Genomic DNA, 26826 nt, shown 5'->3' with positions numbered 1-26826 from the left:
GCCATGTATCGAGAGATTTTGAGTGAAAATCTCCTTCCGTCAGCAAGTGCATTGAAGATGAGACGTGGCTGGGTCTTTCAGCATGACAATGATCCCAAACACACAGACAGGGCAACAAAGGAGTGGCTTCGTAAGAAGCATTCTAATGTCCTGGAGTGGCCTATCCACTCTCCAGATCTCAACCCAATAGAAAATCTGGGGAGGGAGTTGAAAGTCCGTGTTGCCCAACGACAGCCCCAAAACATCACTGCTCTAGAGGAGATCTGCATGGAGGAATGGGCCAAAATACCAGCAACAGTGTGTGAATCGCTTGCGAAGAGTTACAGAAAACGCTTGGCCTCCGTTATTGCCAAAAAAAGGGTACATAACAAAGTATTGAGATGAACTTTTGGTATTGACCGAATACTTATTTTCCACCAAGATTTGCAAATAAATTCTTTAAAAATCAAACAATGTGATGTTCTGTTTTTTTTTCCACATTCTGTTTCTCATGGTTGAGGTTTACCCTTGTTGAAAATTACAGGCCTCTCTAATATTTTCAAGTGGGAGAACTTGCACAGTTAGTGGTTGACTCAGAGGTTGCGCTAGACTTTTTCGTTGTCTGTCATTTTGACTGACAGGGTCATAAAAATCCGGTCATAATCTATTTTTACCCGTCACTTAAATTTTAAAAATGATAATAATGACATATTCAATAGCAGTGTTGGTCAAAAGTGGTGCGTTACTTACTCAACTCTGAATAAATTGAAGAAACTACCAGCCATGTTGTGTCTACTCTCTGCTCTGTTGATTTGTCATCCAAGACTCGGGGGTGCGTTCAGGCTTGACAATAGCGCACGTACTTCTGACTCCTAGCTGTTTGTCCCTGCTCATTCAATTAGGCTACAATCATACTACAGGTCTTAATGCACAAATCCGATTTTTTTGTCATATCCGTTTTTTTGGCGTGCCCGTTCAGACTGCCTTTGTCCATTGAGACCATTCAAGTATTACGCATGCGCTCTAATTCGCAGTCCGACATGCCCAGTGCGCAGAAGCATCAAAACAAATGACAAGTCATCCGTCATTCCAGGGCTATCATATTTTGCTTTTCAAAAGGAGGACACAAATAACAGACATAAATAATCCCCGTTTAAGCTTATATTCACAGTTTATATGGATCGATAGCATGCACGCACTGTCCGTGCATGTCACACACACACACATACGGGCAGTTTGCCCTGACTCTCCAAGACGGGCTGCAGCCAGACCCCTCTCCCGACTCTCGGCCGTGTAGGAAATGTTGAAATTTAGCTCACATAGAGCAGAGAGAAAACCGATCACTCTCATGCTTATCCTCAACCCATTTGAATGTTTTTATGACTGTTGTCAAGCCCGGCCCTTCCCCAAAAGCCGTGTTCACTGCAAGCTAGGCGCTAATAACGCACAACTGAAATCGGATTTGGGACACTGGTACAGACCGCTGCGACAGTCTGGAAAAATGTGGCCCAGATCGGATTTGACCCACATAAAAAATGACCCAGATCGGATTTGAAATGGTCCACTTCTATGCGACTTGTCCCGTTCAGACCGTCAAGTTAATGCCTGACTCGAGTCGGAAAAACACGAAAAAATTGGATTCGTGCATTAAGACCTGTAGAATGAACGTAGCCTTAGACAATGCTCTCCAAAGCTTCCTAACGTTTCCGTGTTTGCTACACCTGAATGCTAGTTCGGACATTTTTCCGAGTAAGGCCAGCGAAGTCATGCATCAAGAGAGACAATAGCTTATTAATATGCTCACTCGCCATCCTGTGGTCTGTGGTGTGAATTGCAACCTGTCAAAATGACGGATGGACTTCAGTTTTTTCTGTCACCGTTTTAAAAAACCGGCCAACGACGGAAAATATTCGGTTAACGCGACCCCTGGGTTGACTAAATACTTTTGTGCCCCACTGTTATATAGTATAGGGCCTGATATGCAAATACCACAGTTTGCATTTGAATGCAGAAACACTAGACTGTAAAAGTGTGGAATTATTTTGGTATGATGTTATTTTTGGTGTGATTTGAATGATTTAATGAATAGCTTCGTACAAGTTGGGAACACTTTGATCATGGAATGTTTCAAACTAGTCATGTAATGCGGAAGAATGTCACGGTGACCTATAGGCGGGGAGATTTTACAAGCGAGCAGCAGTCGAACGGCGCCGACGTCGACTCTGGCAGGAATACAGAAATGGCCCCCGACTCCTACTCTACGCCATGCGACGTTAAGTTCACGACTGGCCTGGTAGCACCAAACTCGGTCCCGGCATCCCAGGTGAGCCCTGGTCGGTGCCGGCCGGACTTCCCCAGCCACTCACCAAAATGTATTAGCAATACATTTTAATTTCAAAGCGTCTTTTAAAACACCCGAGGACACTGTTCGAGAGACAAATTAAAATGAACAAACAGATTCAAAGAAGGATAAAAGTAAAAGAAAATGAAGAGGTCAGAGACAATACAGAGTTTAGGATCAAGGTGAGTTAGACATATTGAACAGATGTATTTTGAGTCTGGATTGGAAAAGTTATACTGCCAAAGTCAGGGGATAAGTAGGGAGAATCAAAGATGGTGAGACTGGCACGAGGGAGAGAAAAGTGGACTGTGTTAATACAAAGGAAGCTATCTATACAGTATAGAATGGGGCCAGGCCGTGAAGAGTGGAGTCGTGGTGGGATTTGCTGAGTTTTGGAGGACCTGCAATTTCTGGAGGGATTTATTTGGGAGACCGAAGAGCAGTGAATTGTCAGTCCGTGAGCCAGTGACTAGACTGCAAACGAGAGCGGGGGCAGAGACGAGAAATATTACATGTACCAATATTACCCAGACTCTAAACTTGAGGAAAAGGAGACATGGTACATTGTTGAAGCAGTTATTGTCATTAACAAGAAGGACTTCTACAGTGGTACCTCTACTTACAAACGTCTCTCCATAAGGAATTTTCATGTTAAGACACGGCTCAACGGGAAAATATTGCCTCGTTTGGTCAAGAAATTTCAGGATACGAAAGGCAAATATACAGTATGGGCTGCTACTCGCAGTTCCCAGAGTTTACTGAAAATAACATAGCTGTTCTGCCATAGGCTATGTTATATTAGATTTTTTTTTGGACTATTAATCTTTACAATTTGTACATAGATGTGTGTGTTCGAGAAACTTGATTGTATGTATAACCCTACTTTTGATAAGGTTATGGGTGCCATATCCAACCCCACTGAGGCTAGGTTCATACTGCAGGTCTTAATGCACAAATCCCATTTTTTGGTCATATCCGTTTTTATGACGTGCCCGTTCAGATTGCCTTTGCCCATTGAGCCCGTTTGTCAGGGTATGCGGGCATGCAGGTGGTATGGACCCAAACGCAGGAAAAGGGAGGCGAGGCAGATGAACGGTGCAAAAATGATTTTAATTAAAGCCAACGAAAAACAAAGTACAAAACAAAGGCTGTGGTAATCCAAAGAAGGCACTGAGGCAAACAAAAACTGTCACTAACAAAAGACTGCTTTTCAAAAAACTCACATGGAACACAAGGGCTTGGATGGGCACGAATACTGCCGATGAGAACTTGACATGGACATTGACAATGACGCAACAAGGAGTGAAGAGAAACTGGGAGCTTATACACACACACACACACACACACACACACACACACACACACACACACACACACACACACACACACACACACACACACACACACACACACACACACACACACACACACACACACACAGACAAGGGGTAACGACACAATGAGGAACAGGTGAGCACAGGAGGATGCATGTTGGAGGATGCATGTTGATGGATATAGTAGGAGGAGGCACGACAGGTGAAATCAATGGGCAATCACAGGGACAAGTCACACTAGGAGAAAACCAACACAAAGCTAACATCGTTCAAGTATCACGCATGCGCGTGCACTAATTCACAGTCCGACACACGCTGATCACCCGCATGCGCAGAAGCATCAAAACAAATGACTACACATGCTGTCATCCGTCATTCCAGGGAGATCATATTTTGATTTCCAAAAGGAGGACACAAATACTGTAACAGATATAAATAATCCCCGTTTAAATTTGTACGGATTGATAACATGCAAGCATTGTCCGTGCGTGACACACACACACATACGGGCAGTTTGCCCCAACTCTCGGCCCTGTAAGCAATGTTGAAATATCACTCATATAGAGCAGAGAGAAAACCGAGCATTCTCAGGCTTATCCTTAACCCATTTTAATTTTTTTAAGACTGTTGTCAAGCCCGACCCTTCCCCAAAATCCGTGTTCAAGGCAAGCTAAGCGCTAACACACGAAGCGCCCAGTCTCTCTCGCTCTTTGACGTAATTGCTGCATGAATTCCGATTTGGGAGACTTGCCAGTTCAGACTGCCGTGACGTTCTGGAAAAATGTGACCCAGATCGGATTTGAAATGATCCACTTCTATGCGACTTGTCCAATTCAGACCGTCAAATTAATGCCTCACTTGAGTTGGAAAAACACAAAAAAAATTGGATTCGTGCATTAGGATCTGCAGTATGAACGTAGCCAAAGTGATATCCTCCAAACCCTTTTTGTGTTAGATGGTGTATATATTATATGATGGAAAACACAGACAAGGCTGAAAAAGCAGTTTCTGATCTTGCAACCCTCATTAAAATAAACTGCTGTATTTTAAGCCAAAGAAACTGCTATGTTTGATAGAACATATGTCTATATACTGCCATAGCAGTTTCATGGCGCATGAAGCCCCCGAACCATTTTTAATTTGTCCATTTTACCCTGGAGACCCCCCGTTTACAGACAACGTGCAGCCGCTTTTGTTTCAACCCAGCCATAAAAAGAAGGAAGCGATTATATTTATTATTTGAAATGTTTATCATTTTTAGCTTAGAATCATTAACTTAGGTCTAATATTTAGTTTAAAAAAAAAGACTTTATAAAAGTATTCGCTTACATATTTTAAACAAGTTACATCACAATGAAAAAAAATAGTGTCTGTAAATAAGTAATGGATATCTACCTCATAACTATCGCCTAATTGCATTTTTTTTGTAACGGTCGCATTTTCCCCGATGTTTTAGATAAATAATTGATCCAAACAAAGAAAAATTTTTTTTGTAATGTTTAAAAGGGTAAATATATGAAAAAGAAAATCTCAACTACTCCTTGATGTCCGCGATTTCTGCATCGCGACCCTTGTTATATTACCATGTTTCACCCATAAAATTCCCCCCAAATCCGGTTGTGGCCATTCACAGCCGTGTCTTGACACTCTGTGAGACATTCGACACAGAGTTTTTGGATCAAAACAAGGTAAGTACACGATGATATCTCGTTAAAATCATGGTGTCTTTAATGATGTGCTCTCATGCTCTCAAGTTAGGGTTTAGGGCAGTTAGCAACCCGCTGCTATAAAAGCACATGCAGCTCTTTAGCGCTGCCCTAGTGGCTCCCTGGAGCTTTTTCCAAAATGTTTAATCATAGAAAAAGATGGGGGAGGGAAATATATTTTGAGTTTAACATGGTTTCTGTAGGAGGAAAAACATGACACAAACATTCTTTTAATTCATTAATATTGTACTGAAGTTAAACTTGAGGCGGGATCGTACAACAGAGTTGTCACGTGGTAGGTCATTACTCTATAGGATTCACTGCAGAGAAAATAAACCGTATTTTCCACACTACAAGGCGCATCGGAGTATAAGGCGCAACCTCAATGAATGGCCTATTTTAATATTTTATTTTATATTTTATTTATATCTATTTTATTTTCAGTCCTTCTAAACCACAGGTGTCAAACCGATTCCAGAAAGGGCCCAGTGGGTGCTGGATTTTGTTCCAACCGATACCGTGCAGAGAGTTTAACCAATGAACTTCCTGCTGAAACAAGCAGCACCTGACAAAGTTTAACTGATTACACACGTAAAAGATTTAATTGGTGAAAGGGTGTCCTCTTCATTGGTTGGAAAGCAAACCTGCACCCACTAGGCCCTTTCTGGAATTGGTTTGACACCTGTGTTCTAAACTATCGACACGATTCCTGCTTGACACTCAAATTGCAGTTCTAAAACGCTTTTTTTTCCTTCTTCAAAACCATGTACGCATTTGGGCCATTCTTTCTGTCGTTATGTGTGGAGTATAGGAGAAGTGAATTAAAAAATGTGTAAAAAGTGTCGTAACTTCATAAATAAATGCAATTAAAAAAATGTAGCTTGACTTGAACTGACACAAACTATCACGTGAGTCACGGAGGAGAGGCCAAATCGGCCATTGCTCGGGAATATTAGGAGTGTTTGTCTTGGGAAAGGCCAAGTCGGCCCCTGCTGGGTTTTTTAGTGTTAAAGAAATTAAGGGTGCCATTCTTCATGATCTCTCCAAGAGATATCAGTGGTTGTGGTTTGTTTCCTCTATATGTGCAGGTACACAATTTGCAGTAGATTTATATTTTGCAGCAATGTTGCACAGAAAAGGCGTCACTGTTTAATAAATGACTTAAACAGTATTTTTTTTATTTCGAAATATCTCTTTTTTTCCCGTTTCAACAGTTGTATCGTAGAATATCATGTATGAAATTTCTGACCAATATATCGATAAGTGCTGTATCGTGATATAATCGTTATCGTGTGCCTTGTATCACGAATCGTATCGTATCGTGAGGTGCCCTGTGGTTCCCACTCCTAGTATATACACATTAGCTTTGTGGTTTTTATAAATGACTGAATCCATTGTTGTATTAATTATGTAAAAGAGTCAGTTAAAACACTTATGAAAAAGCATTGCGTAATTTGTAACGTGATTAAATTAAAAAACAAATTAAATAGGTGTTTTTTATTGGATACACATTAGCTCTGTGTTTTTACAAATGACTTGTTGTATTTATGATGTAAGAACGTGATTAAATTAAAAACAAATAGGTGGTTTTTATTGGATACACATATTAGCTTTGTGTTTTTACAAATGACTTGTTGTATTAATAATGTAAGAGAGTCAATTAAAATATGAAAAAGCATTGCTTAATACAGTATATCTGTAACATGAGTGCACAACCTTGAAGTGGGGCTCGAAGGTGAGTGTCTGGTGATCGGGCCTATACACGGCCCGAAAAGGCAAAGTGGGTACCCATTCCCATGGGTTCATCACCTGTGGGAGGGGCCAAAGGGGTCGGGTGCGTGGGGAGTTGTGCAGTAGCCAAAGGCGGTCCGAAACCCAGCTACAGAAGCTAACTCTTGGGACATGGAATGTCACCTCTCTGGTGGGCAAAGAGCCCGAGCTGGTGTGTGAGGCAGAGAAGTTCCGACTAGATATAGTCGGACTCGCCTCCACACACAGTTTGGGTTCTGGTACCAATCCTCTCGAGAGTGGTTGGACTTTCTCGCACTCTGGAGTCACCCACGGTGAGAGGCGTAGAGCAGGTGTGGGCACCCGTGTAAAGTGGTATGAAAAAGTATCTGAACCTTTTGGAATTTTTCATATTTCTGCATATAATCACCATCAAATGTGATCTGATTTTTGTCAGAATTATACAGATGTAAAAACAGTCTCTTTAACTAAAACCACCCAAAAAATGATAGGTTTTCATATTTTAATGAGGATAGCTTGCAAACAAAGACAAAAGGGGGAAAATAAGTAAGTGAACCCTCTGCCTACTGAGACTTAAAAAGCAATTGAAACCGGTTTAAAGCTGCCCTGCCCACAAATAAAAACACACCTGGTAAGAATTGTCTTGATGAGAAGCATGGTCTGATGTGCATCATGGCTCGGTCAAAAGAGCTGTCTGAAGACCTGTGATCAAGGATTGTTGATTTGGGAAAGGATACAAAACCATCTCTAAAAGTCTGGATGTTCATCAGTTGACAGTCAGAGAAGTTGTCTACAAATGGAGAGAGTTTGGCACTGTTGCTTCTTTCCCAAGGAGTGGCCGTCCACCAAAGATGACGCCAAGAGTTCATTGCAGAATACCCAGATAGGTAAAAAAGAACCCTATTGTGTCTACTAAAGACTTGCAGAAATCACTGGCACAGTCCAATATCTCTGAGCACACATCAACTATAGGTAAAACTATGGTCAAGAATGGGAGGACTCCACAGAGGAAGCCACTGCTGTCTAAAAAAAAAACATTTTTGCTCGTTTAATGTTCGCAAAAAGGCACTGGGCCACTCCACTGAGGTTTTGGCAAAACGTTTTGTGGACTGATAAAACCAAAGTTGAATTGTTTGGAACGAACACACAATGTCATGTGTGGAGGAAAAATGGAACAGCTCATCATGTTTTGGGTCTGTTTTGCTACCTCAGGGCCAGGACAACTTGCAATCATTCATGGAAGAATGAATTCAAAAGTTTATCAGGATGTTTTGCAGGAAAACCTGAGGCCGCCTATCACAGTTGAAGCTAAAAATAGGATGGATGCTGCAACAAGACAATGATCCAAAACACAGAAGTATGGTTTCAGAGGAACAAAATACACGTTATGGATTGGCCAAGTCAAAGTCCAGACTTGTACCCTATTGAGATGCTGTGCTTAGGGAGACCAAGCTTTCTCACACTGGGCCCTACATTATTTGTTGGTAGTCTTCAGACTTCATAATGCCACGCACACGGTCAAGCAGTCCAGTGCCAAAGGCAGCGAAGCAACCCCAAAACATCAGGGAACCTCTGCCATGTTTGACTGTGGGGCCCATGTTCTTTTCTTTGAGGCCTCTATTATTTCCTCTGTGAACTCTATGTTGATGCCTTTCCCCCAAAACTCTACTTTTTTCTCATCTGACCAGAGAACATTCTTCCAAAACGTTTTTGGCTTTCTCAAGTCAATTTTGGCAAACTCCAGCCTGGCCTTTTTAGGTCTCTGGGTCAGAAGTGGGGTCTTCCTGGGTAGAGTCCCTTTTCATTCAGACGCCGACGGATAGTACTGGTTGACACAGTTGTACCCTCGGACTGCGGGACAGCTTGAACTTGTTTGTGCGGATTGTGGATAAAGAACCTCAACTAACATCCAATCTTTTGTTGAAATCTCTCCTCAATTTTTCTTTTCTGTCCACATCTAGGGAGGTCGGCCATTGTGCCATGGGCTTTACACTTATTGATGACACTGTGCACGGTAGACACAGGAACATTCAGATCTTTGGAGATTGCCCATACTTCCTCACAGTTTTGCTTCTCAAGTCCTCAGTCAGTTCTTTGGTGTTCTTTCTTTTCCCCATGCTCAATGTGGTACACACAAGGACACAGGACAGTGGTTGAGTAAACTTGAATCCATTTTAACTGGCTGCAAGTGTGATTTAGTTTTTGCCACCAATTGTTATGTGCCACAGGTAAGTAACAGGTGCTGTTAATTACACAAATTAGAGAAGCATCACATGATTTGACAAAGGGCGCCAATACTTTTGTCTGGCCCATTTTTGGAGTTTTGTGTAAAATAATAATGATTTAATTTTTTTCCCAATTTTTTGTTGTTGTGTTTTTTCATTGCAAGCAAAATAAATACTACCAAAGCATTTGTAATTGTAATCATTTTCTGGGAGAAATTGGCCTTTATTTGACAGATTTGCAGGGGTGCCAATACTTTTGGCCAGCGGTGTAGTTAAAGCACTGTTTTTTCACCTGTGTGATTTTGACAAAGATCAGATCACATTTGATGGGAATTTTATGCTGAAATGTGAGCGTTCTAAAATGTTCAGATACTTTTTCATACCACTGTAAGTCGATGCCATTGAAAGCCATGCAACAGGACGTGTCCCCAAATATATAGGAAATGACCTGATATCAACAGGACGTGTCCCCCAAATGTCCTCAGATCAACAGGAAGTGACCTTATAGATCTACCACAGCAAAGCCCCATAGTAATTTCACCAGAAATGGCAGTTTCTACTTTGAGTAATACTATTTTGAAGTAACGGGACTCTTACTTGAGTCCAACTTTGGGCGACTCTGCCCCAGTGCCACACGGACCTTCGTTTGAGAAGTACAGTCAAGTCGTAAAGAGGCTCACGAGAGTTTTTGCGTCTTATTTTGAGCTACTGAAAAGAAGAATCGCTTCCCATTCAAGCATTTTCATTTGAGGCCAAGGATTACAGATTATGTCCGTGTGAGAAGTTGCCCCCTGTCTCCGTGACTCACAGTGGGTGGGTTGCTGACGCTTATATAAAATGCGTCCGTTACAATCCGGCCGGATTAGACACGGCATAAGAGAACGAGAAAGCCGCGGCGGGGCATTGCGGCTGGCGTGATGATGGCTGGAGGATGGAAACTAATAGAATTCGCCGCTTCGCTCTGGGGACCGCAAACGGGATGACTCATACATTTACCAGGCAGCTGCGACGCACACATGCATGCATGCGCAACCGTACACACTTATGGACACGCAAACATATTGTGTACATGATCACAAACACATGCATGCACACATACTCTGATGGGTGTACTCAAGTTGACCAAATTTTGTGTTCGTGAATGAAACTCTGCTTCATTTCCCCCCTCCTAAAGATTATTGCTACCAAATGAAGGAGATGGTACCTTTTCTCGGAGGCACCGTCTAACTGTTTGCATTATTCTAACACACTTAATCCAGTATAATCAATCAGGGAATGGGATCATTTCACGTATTTACTGTTTGACTGTTTGTATTACTCTAACACAGCCAATACAAAATAAATAGCATATATACCATAGTTTTAGGAAAACAAGCAGAATATAGGGCATAAGAGATACATGACGCCTTCTTATTACGGAAGCCTAATGTATGCGTCATGCAACTGACTGAGCAAGATTGACGCTGACAAGCTCAAGTCTGCACCACCAACTCTTGCAATCAGTTCTCCCGGACAGTCCAGAACAAATGGCGGGATGTCCTGTCCCAACACAAGGAACACCGGGGAACGCCTGATATCCAACTGATAACACGCCTGATAAGACTTCAACAGCCCCTTTGACACTGAGCTGGCAAAATCCACAACTCTCGTTGCCCTGACAACACTCCCGAATCCTCCTGTCCAATCCACAAACAATAATGCCAAACACACCCTTCTTTCTGCCCACGGCCCGCCCCGCAAGAACCTTCAAAAAGACTGAATGTTTAACTAATGTTTGTCATTTTTTCTCGGGAACCTTTTGTTGACTTGTGATATGGTGGCCTTGGATCCTCGCCTGGGTCCCTCTGTGCTGTATGATCGCTGTCGACCTGAATAAATGGTCAATTTGTGCTTCAAAGCCTTTTTCTAGCTTTCAAAATGGAGTCTACAAGGGTTTAAGACTAAGGTGAACGCGCGATTGGCCTTTTGGTCGAGTTGTCAGGTTCTCGAAGGCCCGGGTTGCTGGAGCTGCGGCACCGCGGGTCCGGCGGTTCAGCTGGCGTGATTCTGGCAATCTGGCTAAAAGGTCAGAGATCAATAGACATGGAAACTGTCAAAACTCCCTGGTACTGTAAACTGCAGTTATTCTTTTCTCGCAGAGGATAAATTAAAATTCTGTCATTGTTGGGACATTTTTAGGGCCCGAGCACTAAGCGTGCTAGGGGCCTGAACATGCTGGAAAACTCACCAAAATTTGCACGTAAATGGAGTGTACTTATAAAACAATTTATCTACATTGTTACAATGCCCAAAGCGCTTCACATTAGCACACATTTACCCTTTCACGCACACATTCACACACCAATGGTGCTGCTGCCGTGCAAGGCACTGTCAGGGGCAAGTTAGGGTTCAGTGCCTTGCCCAAGGGCACTTCAACAGTGGGCCGTCATTGCCGGGAATCAAACCGCTGACCCTTCGGTCCCAGGAGTTGCAACTTAAGCTACCAACTGCGCCACGGCCACCCATGTACATGCAGTTTCGCGTAAATTTAGATCATTTTTCAATGTTGCGAAAAAATTTAACAAAACGGCTCAGTGGCGCCCCCTTCAATTTTTAAAAATGCCCTTTTTTTCCCATTACAGTTTCCAATGTACGAGGGGTATTCAAAAAGTAATGCACCCAACTTTATTATGTACAAACGAATTATAATAGCAACATCTATTATACAAAAGGATTACATTTTTACTTCTCCACCTCTCTCAAGAGCTACAGTCCACCTATGAACAAGGGCATGTATACCAGTGTTGTAGAACTCAGCCGGTTGATCTCTAAAGCCAATTCTTGACAGCAGTTTTCACTTAATCCTCATTGCCATATTAGTTGCCCCGGAGTCCTTCTTTCATTGGACCAAGGAGGTGGTAGTCTGACGGTGCCAAATCAGGAGAATATGGCGGATGTGGCTGTGGTATCACAGTCCATCCAAATGAAGTGATGACCTCCATGGTCCTGATGCATGTGTGAGGACGTGCATTGTCATGCTTGAGGAGCACATTTGCCATGTCCAAGTTGGGCCGAACAAGTCAAATTCTTGCTTTGAGCTTCCTAAGAGTCTCAATGTATACCTCAGAGTTAATGGTTTCCCCCTTCGGCAAAAAATCCACAAGGATTACACCTTGAGAATCCCAAAAAACGGCGGCCATAATTTTGCCATCTGACTTTAGGGCCTTGAACTTTTTGGTCCTTGGTGTGTTTGGGTATTTTGCCATCTGACTTTAGGGCCTTGAACTTTTTGGTCCTTGGTGTGTTTGGGTGACACCATTCCATTGATCTCCTTCATGGTCTTTTTTATGGTCTCTTTTTAAATCGCTGTACCCATTTTTTTTTTTTACAGTACTGTGGTCTATGGTATCATCATTGTAGACATTTTCCATCCGTTTGTGAATCCACAGAGGTGTTTCTCCCTCTGCAACAAGGAATTCGACGACAGCTCTTTGTTTCTGACGAGCTTCAAGAGGGGCAGCCATTTTGGAAGCTAGTTTAAGCTTTAAAAATCTGAAAATAAGAAAAACATATAACAATCGCAAAAAAGTGTCCTATCATGTTTGTGCCTATTTATTTTATTTATTTTCCCTTCAGGCATGACAAATCCAAACAAACATACAGCATTTATATGTGTTTACAATTAATTCAACCCGAAAAGAAAAGGGCTGACGGGAGAAGCCGAAGCTTAAATCATAAACAAGATTGGTAAAGTCCTGTACGAGCAACGCACTTTTTGAATGCCCCTCGTAAATAAGAGAGGATGAGACAAATAGGGAAGCGATCTTGGCACGGTTCCACGGCGGTGTTTGAGAAATATGCACTCCTCGTGTCATGCCGAACTGGCAAAAAAATACCTATTAACCGTGCGGCAATATAAGCGAGAGAGAGAAATGGAAAGGAAGTTAAGTGGAAAGTCATGGGTGGGCAGACGGTGAAAATTAGGGCAAGCTCTGATGAAAAGAAAGGCCCCTTGATGAGCGCCCTTGGGCATTTGACACACAGGTTAAGCCATTAGAGAAACACCATTGATTGGTCGGCAACGATGCTTCAGGAGGGCCTATTAAAATAGGAAAGACTGCGATGATGTCATCAGCCCCACCAAAATCTACTTGCAGACCAAAAAGGCACGTTTTTCCTCACAAGAAGAGTCCAAATCATTATCGATATTCATCTCCAGTCCGGAAACGGAAATGCCTGCCTTTTTTTCTGACATGGAATAAGTCTGATTCATTGTCAGGACTCGGCTTGCGAAGAGAAAGTTGGCCGTTTTGGTTTTGAAGCCGTAATTTTGAGCAAATTCCTTTAGTTACCTATCCTAAAAAGCGGGTAGTAATGCGTTACATGTACTCCATTACATTAAATTGAGTAACTTTTTGAGAATAATGTACTTCAAAGAGTAGTTTTACTTTTACTTGAGTACGGAAAACCGGAGATATGATCCCTTTATTTTCAAAATACTAATTATGAAGGGACGCTTAACTATTCAAACTAGGCACTATTTTGTCCACCAGAGGGCAGTCATGCTCTTTGGATGAATAATGCTTCATTTATGTATTTTTTTCTCTCTCGTCGGAATTAAATAATTTTTTTTGTCTTCTTTGGTTTATTGTGGTTATTGTAATGGGTTTTTGTACAGTATCATAACACCAGTCCATATAGATAACTTTGTGCTCAGGAAAAAAAGAATACCATTGTATTAAAAAAAAAAAAAAACAATCCAACAAAAATATAAGCAGTTACTCATAACTTGAGTGTTCTTTTCACCAAATGCTTTTGAACTTCTTCTTGAGTACATTTTTTAGACGACTAATTTTACTTTTAATTGAGTATTATTATTGTTTGAAGTAACGCTACTCTTACTTGAGTAAAATTTTTGGCTACTCTACCCACCTCTGCTAAAATGTTAGAACATATTTCACCCCATCCACCCCCCCTAACCACCACAGTCTGACATTACCGGATTTGTCCATCCAAACAACACATTTTGTACTTTAAAGAGCAGATTCCCAGAGCGGAACAGGAAGTTTGCCATTTTAAAGCAACACTTGGTAAGCTTACAGTTTTGGTCGATTTTAGCGATGCCGGTAGACAAAAGCGGTCGTGTTTTTGTCTTAAAGAAGACTGCGTTTCTGAGGACCAGCGCACACCCGTATAGTGTCGTAAAATCAGCCTGCAGATGGATTAAACAACATTTTTGTTTCCAGCGGCTGTGAGAAGAATGAAAATTAATAAGGTAATGAAGTTGTGGCTAAACAATAGCATATGATGGTTAGCAACTGTGTTGCTTAGCGTGGCTAACCCCCACACCCCACCCGAACTCGTCAGCGCTGATGAGTGTGAAGGGTGAAGTGAAAGCTGGGCCAATGTTTATTCTGTATATCTTGGTAGCCGCTTTGAGTTCCCCCTCCTTAGACAAAACTTTTTGTCTCTTTTGTTGCTCTGCTATCTTTGCAGAATTTGCACGAAAGCATTAGCATCGACTTCCTTCTTTGTAATGAATGGGGAAAGGGTGAAGTGACGTATGACGAAAAGCAGTCAGCACATTTGTAGTTTTTGTCTCCTCAAAGTTAATGGGTGCCGGTGAAAGCGATACAGACCCACTCAAGATATATAAGAGGTGTCATTCAACTAGTTGTCAGTCGACATATCACAAATGTTGAAACTAGTGTCTCGAAAGTGTTAGTGTTGCTTTAAAGTGCCTGTGACAGCATAAAAAAAATTTCTTGAATAGCATTATTATGTGAATTTGAATTATATTTTGAGACGATTTGACTAGATACAACAATTTGGCAAAGCACAGCTGACGAGAAATGAGTATTTTAATCGGCTGTTTAGACCCGCCTGTCATTATAGTGCTTCAGCGTCCCCAGCTGGAGGATGATGTCGGCAGGGTCACGATTTTATCTGATTTAGAATTCAGCCCATTGAGGGTTGAAGATTCAGAACAAATATTCTTTTTATCTAAGTATTTTTCCCCAATTGCTAAATAAATGGTATGGTCATGACAAATAACAGTCTTGTGCTAAATGGAATATGAACTATTGAAAATGCATTTGTGCAGTTGGACGGAAAAATTACTCTGTAATGGTCAAAATTGCCGACTTTGTCCTCTCCCGAACGGTATCTTATGCCACCAGAGTTAGTCCAGCTTTTGTCGTTTCCCTGCCCCGGCTTGGGAGACGGAGGAAATGGCGTAAACAAAACTGGAGGCGTGACAGCTAGTTGACACGCTAACCCGAACCGAGCAGATTTTCCAAGTCTTATTCTTGCCTTTTGAATATGAAAAATCCCACAAAACTAACCCGACTCATGTAATACACGGCGCTGGGGTTGATTATCTTCACCGATCGGCCATCCCCCGGCGGCGAGCAAGTTACGGCTCGTCGTTCTGCCGCGGCCACGGCGGGCTGGCAGTGCTCGTTGCCAGGAATGAACGCTAAAAATAGCCCATTCTCGTTGGGCAAACCAGCCGACGTTGGAGCGGGGGGGCTGCTCGTGGCCAAGCGAGGATAGTGGTCTATTGGTGGCCATTGAGGAAGTGGAAGTGACCATGGATGAGTGGCCTTCTCGGTTGAGAAGGAACATTGTCACTCACAAAATGTAAGCCACCTCCTTACTAAAACGTGTGCCATGATCCCAGTATTTGACATAATATAAAACACGTAGCTTACCTACTAATGGTCTCACAGTTGTAGGACTTGTTTTGGCCTTTCTCTGTGGTGAACAGGAACTTTTTGAAACTGAAAACGGCTCACACGGCTCTCCCTGGTACAGCAAAAAAAGCCTGCAGCAGATTGGGCTGGCATGATGCAAAAAGTAAATGAATTAATCCGCAAAATCGGCTGAATCTGCAGCCCATTCGCATGCTATATAGCAATGGCTTTATTGTGAGATGGTGACCCGGTTGACATCACATTTGCATTCTTTCTCAATCAAGGAAGTCACTCATTTTCATGGTGTGGGATTAAAAAAAATGTAATCGATAAATCGATCGCTACCACACACATCCATTTCATTCAGGAGTATAAAATACCGCGGGAAATATGAAATAAACATGCTTTTTGCTGTCACTGGCACTTTAAGGTTAAGGCAAAACACTTCCACTTTTGTCCGCTGGCGGCGCTGAAATCGACCCAAACTGAAAGTTCCCTAGTGTTGCTTTCAGTCGAAGCCCCTCCAGTAGACACTAGCATCTTACTTAAAGCCACCTGTTTCTAATTTGGGTTTCTCAGATGGGCAGTGGTTATATGTTTGACGGATAAATTGGTGAAGTGGTAAAATCCAGCTTGTTATCGATCACTTAGTTTGCAACTGGCTAAAGTTAAGCCCATTATTTTAAAGGAACAATTTCAAACAGTAATTCATTCTTTTATCATAAGTGGAATGTACTTTATTTTAGAGTCAGCAAGTCTTACTCTCTCTCCTTTTCTTATTATTTCTCGCTTTGTGTCAATTCTGAGCATTCTTTTCTTTTTCCCACCAAAGTCTTTGGCCGCCATTTTCCTGGTGGGCATGGTTAATATTAACTTGTCAGTACAAATGAGTTGGATGCACTTTAATGCAAAATTAGACAAACAACATGAGGCAAGAAGGGCAGATGGATGGATTTTGTTGATGGTAGCGGGATGCAGAGATACTTACAGAGACAAAAAAAGAGAGCGCTAGCTGCATGCCACTTGACGGGAGGCACTCAAACACGCCAAAATGAGAGAGAGGATTTTCTGGCGCTCGTATGGTGAAAAGTTGCGACTCGTTTGCTCTCGTGACGAAGCTCGTATCATGGAAAGCACTTAAAGTGTGGTGTTCGTATCATGAGGCACCAATGTATGGCCAGGTACTGTCCGTTTTTTTTTTAGTTGTAAAGGCTCTCTACAAAGGGTCTACGTGAGTTTCATGTGAAAACGCCAAACTAAGTCGTCGTAACCAGTGTTGTTAATAACGGCGTTATTTTTTTCAGTAGTGAGTAATCTAATTAATTAGTTTTCTCATCTTGGCAACGCCGTTACCGTTACTGAGGCGGGAAAGGCGTGCGTTACTAAGTTGGTTGAATAAAAAAAGTCAGAGAGACGGACTCACGGAGACGAGAGAGCACAGCAGGAGTGGGGAAAACGCCGTTGCAAACGCGATGCTAGGTGGCTCCAATAATACCTGACTGTAGCCTACAAACTACGCTCACATGATACGGTAGATATCACATATTATAGAACTAGATGCAAATGATAGACATGGCTGCATTGGCAACATGTTTTAAGGACTACATGCGTTAGTAAACAGCGGCCATCTTAAAGCAGTAGACCTCTCAGGAAGGCTCTGTTGTAGAGATCCTTCCTAGCCAACCTACTTTTTTATTTTATTTATTTTTTTATCTAAAATGGTCCTAAATCGGCAAAATCTTGACTTAAATCTATCTTTATATTATGAAACAGTTTTAAAACTTACACATGTTGAAAGTAGACAGAAGGGAACTAATGCAATAGCGGGAGCAATTTTCACAACTTTAAATGACTTCCACACATAGCAAAGGTTACTATCTAGTTATCGCAATACCCTTGTGTCTAGTTAAGTGGAGGGTAAAGAATTGGTTCTAGGGCCAATTGTCCCAAAAACCCTTTAAACTTCACATTGTGTGACCTTTTTTTTTTTTTTTTGAGAAAAAAAAAAAAAAAAAACATGAAAATGATCACTAGTTACTTTGCCAAGTAACTAATTACTCTTCAATTCAGGTAACTGAGTTACTAACGCAATTACTTTTTGGGAGAAGTAATTTGTAACTGTAATTAATTACTTTTTTAATGTAAAATTGACAACACTGGTCGTAACATTGAATGTGTGCACTGGCTGTTGTTGTCACTTCAATTTGTGGATGTTACACATGTTTTTGTATGCTGTCCTGTTATGATTAAAAAAATACAGATTTGATTATCCTAAAGCAGATAGATAGCCGCTTTATTTGGAAATGAAACATTGACTTGAAAATGAAAAATGTTTTGATTGTGGTTTAATTGTGGGCCAAAAATAAACGTCAGGTTTATTCCTGTGGCTAAATGATATACCCCGCTTAAAAACAATCAATTCCCCTTGTAGCACGGAAAAGCCGCAGGCTCCTTTGTCACTCCGAGTTCACAAAGTCCACTGGGACGTTATTTTTTTATCGTCTTTCGGGTTCAGTTGTTGCTGCTGGTGTTGATATTGTGTTTGAAGTCTGCTTTTGATGCTTGTCGCTCCTCTGAGATGCCACATATAAAAAAGAAAAAAGGAAAAAACTCACTCGGAGGTAAAAACGCAAATTAGCATCCATGCTCTATCTTTGAATTCAGGACGTGGTGGCTAGGCTACTCTATAGAGCAGTGGTCCTCAACGACAGGGTGCGGACCGGTACTGGTCTGTGGCGCATTTGCTACCAGGCCACAGAGAAATAATCTGTTAATGACCGCAATCTGGTTTGTGGCTCTTGACAAATCAATATCCCTGTCTACTCTATAGATTAATCCGAGTAAAGATTTGTATAGGTCGCCATCTAGTGGTTGGCTGCTGCAGCCCAGGGACAGTCAACGTAAACAGTAACTTTAGCTGCTGTTGGCTGTATGCTGCAGGGCGGTGACGTCTTTGGACAGCTTTTTTACGGGGAAAAGGAGCCTACAACCAAGTCCATTCTGCGCAATATGTGGCTAAAAGCAACAAAACCAAATGCAGTGAGAGCATCATACCTCATTGCTAAAACTAAGAAACCTTTCATGATTGGAGAAGAACTCATTATGTTTGCGACCACGGATATTTGCCGAAGAGTTTTAGGAGAGGCCGCTGTTAAAAAAACGTTGATTCAGTGTATGGTGAGTGGCATTTTCTCTGCACTTAAAACATCGAAGCTAAAAAGAAATATTATTTTTAGGGCTGTCAAAATTATCGCGTTAACGCGCGGTAATTAATTTTTAAAATTAATCACGTTAAAATATTTGACGCAATTAACGCACATGTCCCGCTCAGAAAGTATTCTGCCTTTTGGTAAGTTTTACAGCAAGACTTTTTGTGCTGTCCAACAGCGAGCTCTTGTGGTCGCTTTGCGACATGGTTTATTGCTTTCTTGCCAGTTCAATATGGCTGCACGACGTCTCGGGCTGACGCCTACGTTGTAATGTTGTGCTTATATGATCCTTGGACAAGATTTGTCCGTAAGTATGGTTGTTGTAAAGAATGTACATATTATGTTAGTAAGCGAAATGTTATATTTTTTGTATGAGACGCTTTTTGTTTATGTTTAGTGAACCTGTATAGCGTGCTAAGCTAACGTTGTTGCTAATGCAATGCTTGTGTACTTTTTTTTGTAGTTTTACAACGGTCTAAAGAGGACAATGGTTTGAGGCCATTTTATTAATAAATCAGATGAAAAAGGAACAAGTCTAATTATTAAGGCATCGTTCACTAGCTGTCTAGCTTTGGAAAAAGTAGACGCTTCGGAGTGAGGACAGCATACACATGTTTAAATGACAGTAGAGTGAAATGCCCACTACAGTCCTTTTGTACCGTATGTTGAATGTATATATCCATCTTGTGTCTTATCTTTCCATTCCAACATTTTACAGAATATATATATAATTTACAGAAAAATATGGCATATTTTATAGATGGTTTGAATTGCGATTAATTGCGATTAATTACGATTAATTAATTTTTAAGCTGTAATTAACTCGATTAAAAATTTTAATCGTTTGACAGCCCTCATTATTTTATATTTACTGTCATTTTCTGCCACACATTACACCGGTCTGTGGTGCAAAAAAAAGTTGGGGACCACTGCTATAGATTTCGAATTGAAATTAAATTTTAGAAAATTAAGCTGTTTTGTAAAGAAAAAAAATTGCAAATACATTTTTGTGTCATGTTAACGCCTACTGTTAACAGTAAACTTTTCCGTTCCAATAGCGCCTTAACGTGACCTGGTAGCAATAAGGCATAGACTTCATAATATATTGACGGGGCGCGGGGCTGATTAATAGGGGGCCTATCTCCGTCAAAGCTGACCGAGTGGAGACGCAGACAAAGAGCTTTTTCCATTGAAAGTTCTTGTAAATAAATGCTTCAATCCCTGAATTCTTTATAGATATGGACGTTAAACTGTCTTGATTCTTTGTTAAAAGAGCAAAGAACCTGGCATTTAGCATTTATTTTAGGTAAATATGTCGAATGTGCTGCTAGTCTTTAGGCCACCGTGGAGGCACCTTATCACCACAGAGCTTTATCCGTTGAAAATTCTTGTGAATCAATGCGTCAATCTCTGAATTCTTTATAGATATGGACGTAAAAGACTCTCGATTCTTGGTTAAAAGCAAAATTAAAAAAAAAAAAAAAAGGGCAGTTTGCATTTACTTTACGTAAATATGTCGAAGAATGATGCTTGTCCGTAGCGGTTGATTTCTCCCATTGATTTTTTTTCACGTTTCAAAATGCATGCACGGTACGAAAACTATAATAATTACCTTGAATCCTCGAACAAATCACTCCTGAGACAATCCTTTCTGTTGGAATGCGGTACAGCTTTCGTACTTTCCAACCTAAATCCGGCGTTGGATCGCTGCATGTGTTTGAGAATAACTGCGACCAACTTCGACCGACTGAAGCGGAGTGTTGGGATGGCCTCCTACTTGAAGGCGTGGCGCAGTGTCTGGGGAATGTGTCCCGTCAATATCATTATGAAGTCAATGAATAAGGTATCAGGTGGTGACCATATTATTAACAACATCAATAAAAAAACTTTTTCAACATTTATATTTAATCCCCAAAGTTAAACACGTCATTTCTTCAATATGTTTTATTTATTGATGAAAACAAACAAACAAAAAAAAATCACCAAAATGATTTTCCCCTTCCCAACACCAGGAGGTCCTGCGGCACCCTTAGCACCCTACTTCATGCGCCACTGACTTTGAATAAACGCTAGTGAAAAAGTTAACTGTTGCCATGAGACGCATTAATCGACTTTTTTCTTTACAAAAACAGCGAAATTTTCTAAAATTCAATTCGAGGTCGAACGTGAAGATGATTATGATGATAGTTCGATCTACCTTTGGCGTCTTCAATAGGTAAGACATGCTTGCATTATAGCCATATTATCATTTGTTGTTACTATTGAGCTGCCACCGTGCAGAGCGCTGTTGGATATTCGTGTGTTATTGTTTTGAGTGTCGTGAAAAAGGCTTATTGGACCTTTTAGTTTTCAAATGTGTTTGCGTTTCGTTGCGCCATCTAGCTGCACTGATTTCCAATACAAAAACTCCAACAAACACTGCAGGTGAAATAGAATACTGTCTTTGTAGTAGCCTAGTAGTAGTATGTAAACTATCCAGCAGGCGTGTGCACTGCCATTTTGCACAACTTGTGTGGAGAACACTCGTGAGTATGACAAATTTGGACCAAAACAGTTGTTTTTGGATGGGAAACATTAAAATACAGGTACACATAGATAGATAATTACATTGAAAGATCCTCAGCACCCCCTGCTGTGAGATACTTCCAGCGCCCCTGCAGAGGTAAAAAGAATTCATTAGTCCGGTCCACATGAGATCTAATTGGCGTAAACGTGACACTCCTGAACTAAAATATTTGGATCAAAGGAGGAAAATGCTAAAAATCCCAGGAGATAATAGATTTTTTTTTTCTTGTTTTGTTTCTGTCTGAAGAACAACTCGAGGACGACAAGTTGCACAGTAACGAAGGTAAAGCATGTTTGCGCTTTTATTTTGCTATTGTCATGGCGACTCCATTTGACGCGCACTCATTGGCCGCCGGCCGGAGAATTATCCAGCGTCACGCACGATGGCATCGTCTGAGCATGCGCACCGCCTCCTGACACCACTCATCAATTCTTAAGCAGCGTGCATGAAAACCGCCAAAGACGACGGTTGGTACCATTGTTGTTTTCGTCAACGGTGACCATAATGAAAACATTTTGTAGACGAACTTATTTTTCATGACGATGACGTGACGAGATAAAAATGTGTCTCGTGAGACGAAAATGCGCCCTGGTGACAGTCATATGTTCACAATGTGACATTTTCTTATCGCACGTGTAGTTAGTTAGCCTGCATCTTAGCAATGTTTGGGTCGTGTCACTCATGTGACATGTCCTGCCCCCCCACCGCTGTTTAGGATGTTCTTCAAGCTAGGCTGCGCTCCAGGCTGGCTTGTTTTGTAGGATTTGCTTAAATATCTTGGCAAGAGAGAATATGCAATGTTGCTTTGGCTTTAAAGGTATGTGCTGAGTGACCATCCCACACTAAATGTAACTCATAGTGTTAGCATAGCATTTGCGTTAGCATTAGCATTACCTTCAGTGTGGTGAGCGTACTCGTAAAGTTAATACTCTGTGGCGTCTAGGTCTGGATAAGAAATTGAAGATAATATACCGTTGAGTGTTTGAACATAGCTTAGTAGCTGTCGTTTTTAATCATTTTAGTAGTTTAGACAGACCTGTCCTTGATTTAGTGCTGGCATGAACCTGATTTTGATAATAGTTTGCATACATATTTCAAAATATTACAGTGTTCATTTGAAGTGCAATGCCTTGTCGTAAGTGTAGCTAGTTTGTTCTACAGATGTTATCACATGACTACTTGAACTGATAGCAAAAAGTGCCAGAAGACCAGCAAGCTTAGGCAGCCATTTCATCTCGCTCTTTGTGCCTTGTAAGCTTTTTTCTTCTGTTGTTCTGTATACATGAGCATTGTGGTGTTTTTACATTACATACCTTTGTTTACATTTACTGTATAGTCAAACGTAGTCACATTATAGCATTGCTGCGAGCGAGAATGATCTATTACGATAGGTATTACCTTTCGTATGGTGAATTATTTTTTTGTAATATGAACGAAGTGGAAAAAAGCTTCGAAAACATTTTTGATCATATTCATTTTTCGTACACCAAAGCTTTCTCATCTTGAGGTACCGCTGTACTCCGTTTGACTGCTTTTCATCCATTTACTTCAATGCATGATTTTGTCATTTTGCTATACACCATTATCCTTCTGTCCACTTAAAAAAAAAAAGTATACCATTTTATTGCTCCATAACATTTTATGGGGAAACTCCATTTTGCGAGTTTACTCCTTGACAGTTACGACTAGTATGCACAATTTTACTACTATACTCAGTGGTGGATGAATTACTCACTTTTCTTTACATAAGTAGAAGTACAGATACAGGTGTGAAAAATTACTTAAGTAAAAGTTCAAGTATCTAAGACAAAATGACTCAAGTACTTGCTTTAAAATTTACTTTTGAAGTAAAATGTTATTCTTTTCCGATGCAAAAAGTTAATATACGTATTGTAAGTTTTTGAACCTTTTGGAATTTCTCATATTTCTGCATAAAATCACCATCAAATGTGATCTGATCTTTGTCAAAATCACACAGATGAAAACACAGTGTCTGCTTTAACTAAGACCACCCAAACATTTACAGGTTTTCATATTTCAATGAGGATAACATGCTAACAATGACAAAAGGGGGGAAATAAGTAAGTGAACCCTCTACCTAAGGAGACTTAAAAAGCAATTTTTACCAAACATTTTAAGTCAGGTGTGTGCCCAGTCACTGATGAGTGGTTTAAATCTGCCCTGCCCACAATAAAACACACACCTAGTGAGAAATGTCTTGTTGAGTAGCATTGTCTGATGTGCATCATGGCTCGGTCAAAAGAGTTGCGATCAAAGATAGTTGCTTTGTATAAGGCTGGGAAAGGATATAAAACCATCTCTAAAAGTCTGGATGTTCATCAATCCACGGTCAGGGAAGTTGTCTTCAAATGGAGAGAGTTTGGCACTGTTGCTTCTCTCCCAAGGAGTGGCTGTCCACCAAAGATGACGCCAAGAGTTCAGCACAGACTACTCAGAGAGGTAAAAAACGAACCCTAGATTGTCTGCTTATGACTTTCAGAAATCACTGGCACAGTCCAATATCTCTGCACACATCAACTATATGGCCAATAATGGTGTTCATGGGAGGACTCCACGAAGGAAGCCACTGCTGTCTAAAAAAACATTGTTGCTCGTTTAATGTTTGCAAAAAGGCACTTGGACACTCCAAAGAAGTTTTGGCAAAGTATTTTGTGGACTGATGAAACCAATGTTGAATTGTTTGGAAGTAACACACAATGTCATGTGTGGAGGAAAAATGGAACAGCTCACCAACATCAACACCTCATCGCCACCGTGAAGCGTCGTGGAAGGAGCATCATGATTTGGGGCTGTTTTGCTACCTCAGGGCCTGGACAACTTGCAATCATTAATAAAAGAATGATTTCAAAGGTTTATCAGGATGCTTTGCAGGAAAACCTGAGGCCGTCTGTCAGACAGTTGAAGCTAAAAAGAGGATGGATGCTGCAACATGACAATCATCCAAAATACAGAAGTAAATCAACTTCAGAATGATTTCAGAAGAACAAAATACACGGTCTGGAGTGGCCGAGTCCAAGTCCAGACTTGAACTCCATTGAGATGCTGTGGCATGACCTAAAGACAGTGATTCATGCCAGACCTCCCAGGAATCTGACTGAACTACAGACGTTTTGTAGAGAAGAATGGGCCAAGATTAGTCCTGATCGATGTGCCAGACTATTGCTGCCAAAGTGGGGGGGCACAAAATGTTCAATGTGATTGTTCACTTACACCCCCCCCCCCCCCGTCATTGTTTGCATACTATCCTCATTAAAATATGAAAACCTATAAATGTTTGTGTTGTTTTAGTTAAACCAGACACTTTTTCATCTGTGTGATTCTGACAAAGATCAGCTCACATTTGATGGTGATTTTATCCAGAAATGTGGGAAATTCCAAAAGGTTCAGATACTTTTTCATAAACCTGTACCTGCTGTAAAATTTAAGGAAGTAAAAAGTACCACATCATATTTGTAATCAAATAAAGTACAGATATACAAAAATGTACTTAAGTAGAGTAACGAAGTACTTTTACTTCATCACATTCCACCACTGACTATACGACATATTTAACTGGGAGGAAAGGTTTCACCATTTTTCCCCCTGATTTTGTGCAGTCAAACAGCTCATTAACTGTTGGCACGTCCCCCACAGGTAGTCAAGCCAAGCAAGATTGGTCCATCGAGTGGCCCACCGCTGAGTCGAGCAAAGAAAAAACACCTGCGAGTCAGCCGGAGGCCTGCCAGCGAAGCCGCTCGCAGCCGCCCCAAAGCCCCCAAGTCCTTTCCGATCACGCGGCACCTCTTGTGTATGCCGAGCTCTTGACTGTGGACGGCCCTAACCTGGGACTGCCGCCCAGCTATGACGGCGGGCGCCGCTCACTACCGCCATCACCGCGCCAGAGACATATGGGCCACGTACCCCCTGGAACCCCGCCAGCATTGGAGACCATGACGCCGCCGGGCACACCTCCCCTTAGGCGCAGGAACAAAGTCAAGGCGCCGGGTACGCCTCCGCCTCCAGGCCGGAAGCTCATTCACCTCCTACCAGGCTTCACCTCACTTCACCGCAGCAAATCGCATGAGTTCCAGCTAGGAAACCGACTGGACGACGCAAACACGCCAAAGTAAGTCAATAGCAAATTCTTTCATTTTGATGTGACTTTTTTTTTTTCATGGTCCAAAACGTTGTTTAAACAAAAATATTTCGTCGACGAAATTTTTCATTACTATGACGAGACAAAAACAAGCTTAAAACGTGTCTTGTTTTGTCATCTATCACGTACAAATTGATGGAATCTGACCTTTTAGCCAGACCATCGGAATCGCGCTAACCGAACAGCCGGCGCAGATCCAACGAGCTGGGCCGGCAGGACCCCGGCAATCCGGCCAGAAGGGCAAACTCCATGCGTTCACCTACAGTGGGGAGAACAAGTATTTGATACTCAGCCAATGGGTTTTCCCATTGGCAGTGTATCAAATACTTGTTCTCCCCACTGTAAGTCTTAACCCTTTATACTGACTCCATTATGAAAGGTTTAAAGAAGGCTCACCGAGAACAAGTTGACAATTTATTTGAGTTGACAGAGATCAAAACGGCAAGGCGAAACAGAAACACTCAGGCGGGGAGTCAAGGTCACCCTATCATACGTCAACAAAAGGTTCCCGAGAAAAATGGCAACGATTAGTTCAACATTCAGTCTTTTGACGGCACTCGCGGGGCAGGCTGTGGGCAGGAAGCAGGTTGTGTTTAGGCGTTGTTTAGGATTATTGTTTGTTTGGGGATTGGACAGAAGGACTTGGGAGTTACTGTTGTCAGGGCAATGAGGGTCGTGGATTTTGCCACCTCAGCTTCAAACTGGCACTTAGTTTTGTCAGTCGTGTTATCAGTTGGATATTGGGTGTTCTCCGGTGTTGCTTGAGTTGGAACAGGGCATCCCGCCATTTGTTCTGGACTGTCCGGGAGAACTGACTGCGAGAGTTGGTAGTGCAGACGTGGGCTTGTCACTGTCAATCTTGCTCAGTCAGTTGCATGACGCACACA

The 26826-nt window shown here is 41.6% G+C and overlaps 1 protein-coding gene across 3 annotated transcripts in view; it reads left to right on the top strand.

The window, feature by feature from the left end:
* The window catches only part of ksr2 (kinase suppressor of ras 2), a 156790-nt gene that overhangs the window by 27090 nt on the left and 102874 nt on the right, over positions 1–26826 (top strand). For 2 of the 3 annotated variants that reach the window (XM_057833049.1, XM_057833047.1), the window contains exons 4-5: positions 22030–22065; positions 25438–25909. In XM_057833049.1, coding sequence (XP_057689032.1) covers positions 22030–22065; positions 25438–25909 — 508 coding nt within the window. The remainder of the gene's footprint in view (positions 1–22029; positions 22066–25437; positions 25910–26826) is intronic. The other variant, XM_057833048.1, reaches the window with a different exon arrangement.

Source organism: Corythoichthys intestinalis, chromosome 3 (assembly GCF_030265065.1).
Source record: "Corythoichthys intestinalis isolate RoL2023-P3 chromosome 3, ASM3026506v1, whole genome shotgun sequence".
Lineage (NCBI taxonomy): Eukaryota > Metazoa > Chordata > Actinopteri > Syngnathiformes > Syngnathidae > Corythoichthys > Corythoichthys intestinalis.
Note: the sequence above shows the minus strand (reverse complement) of the source record. Positions and strands in the feature narration are given on the sequence as shown.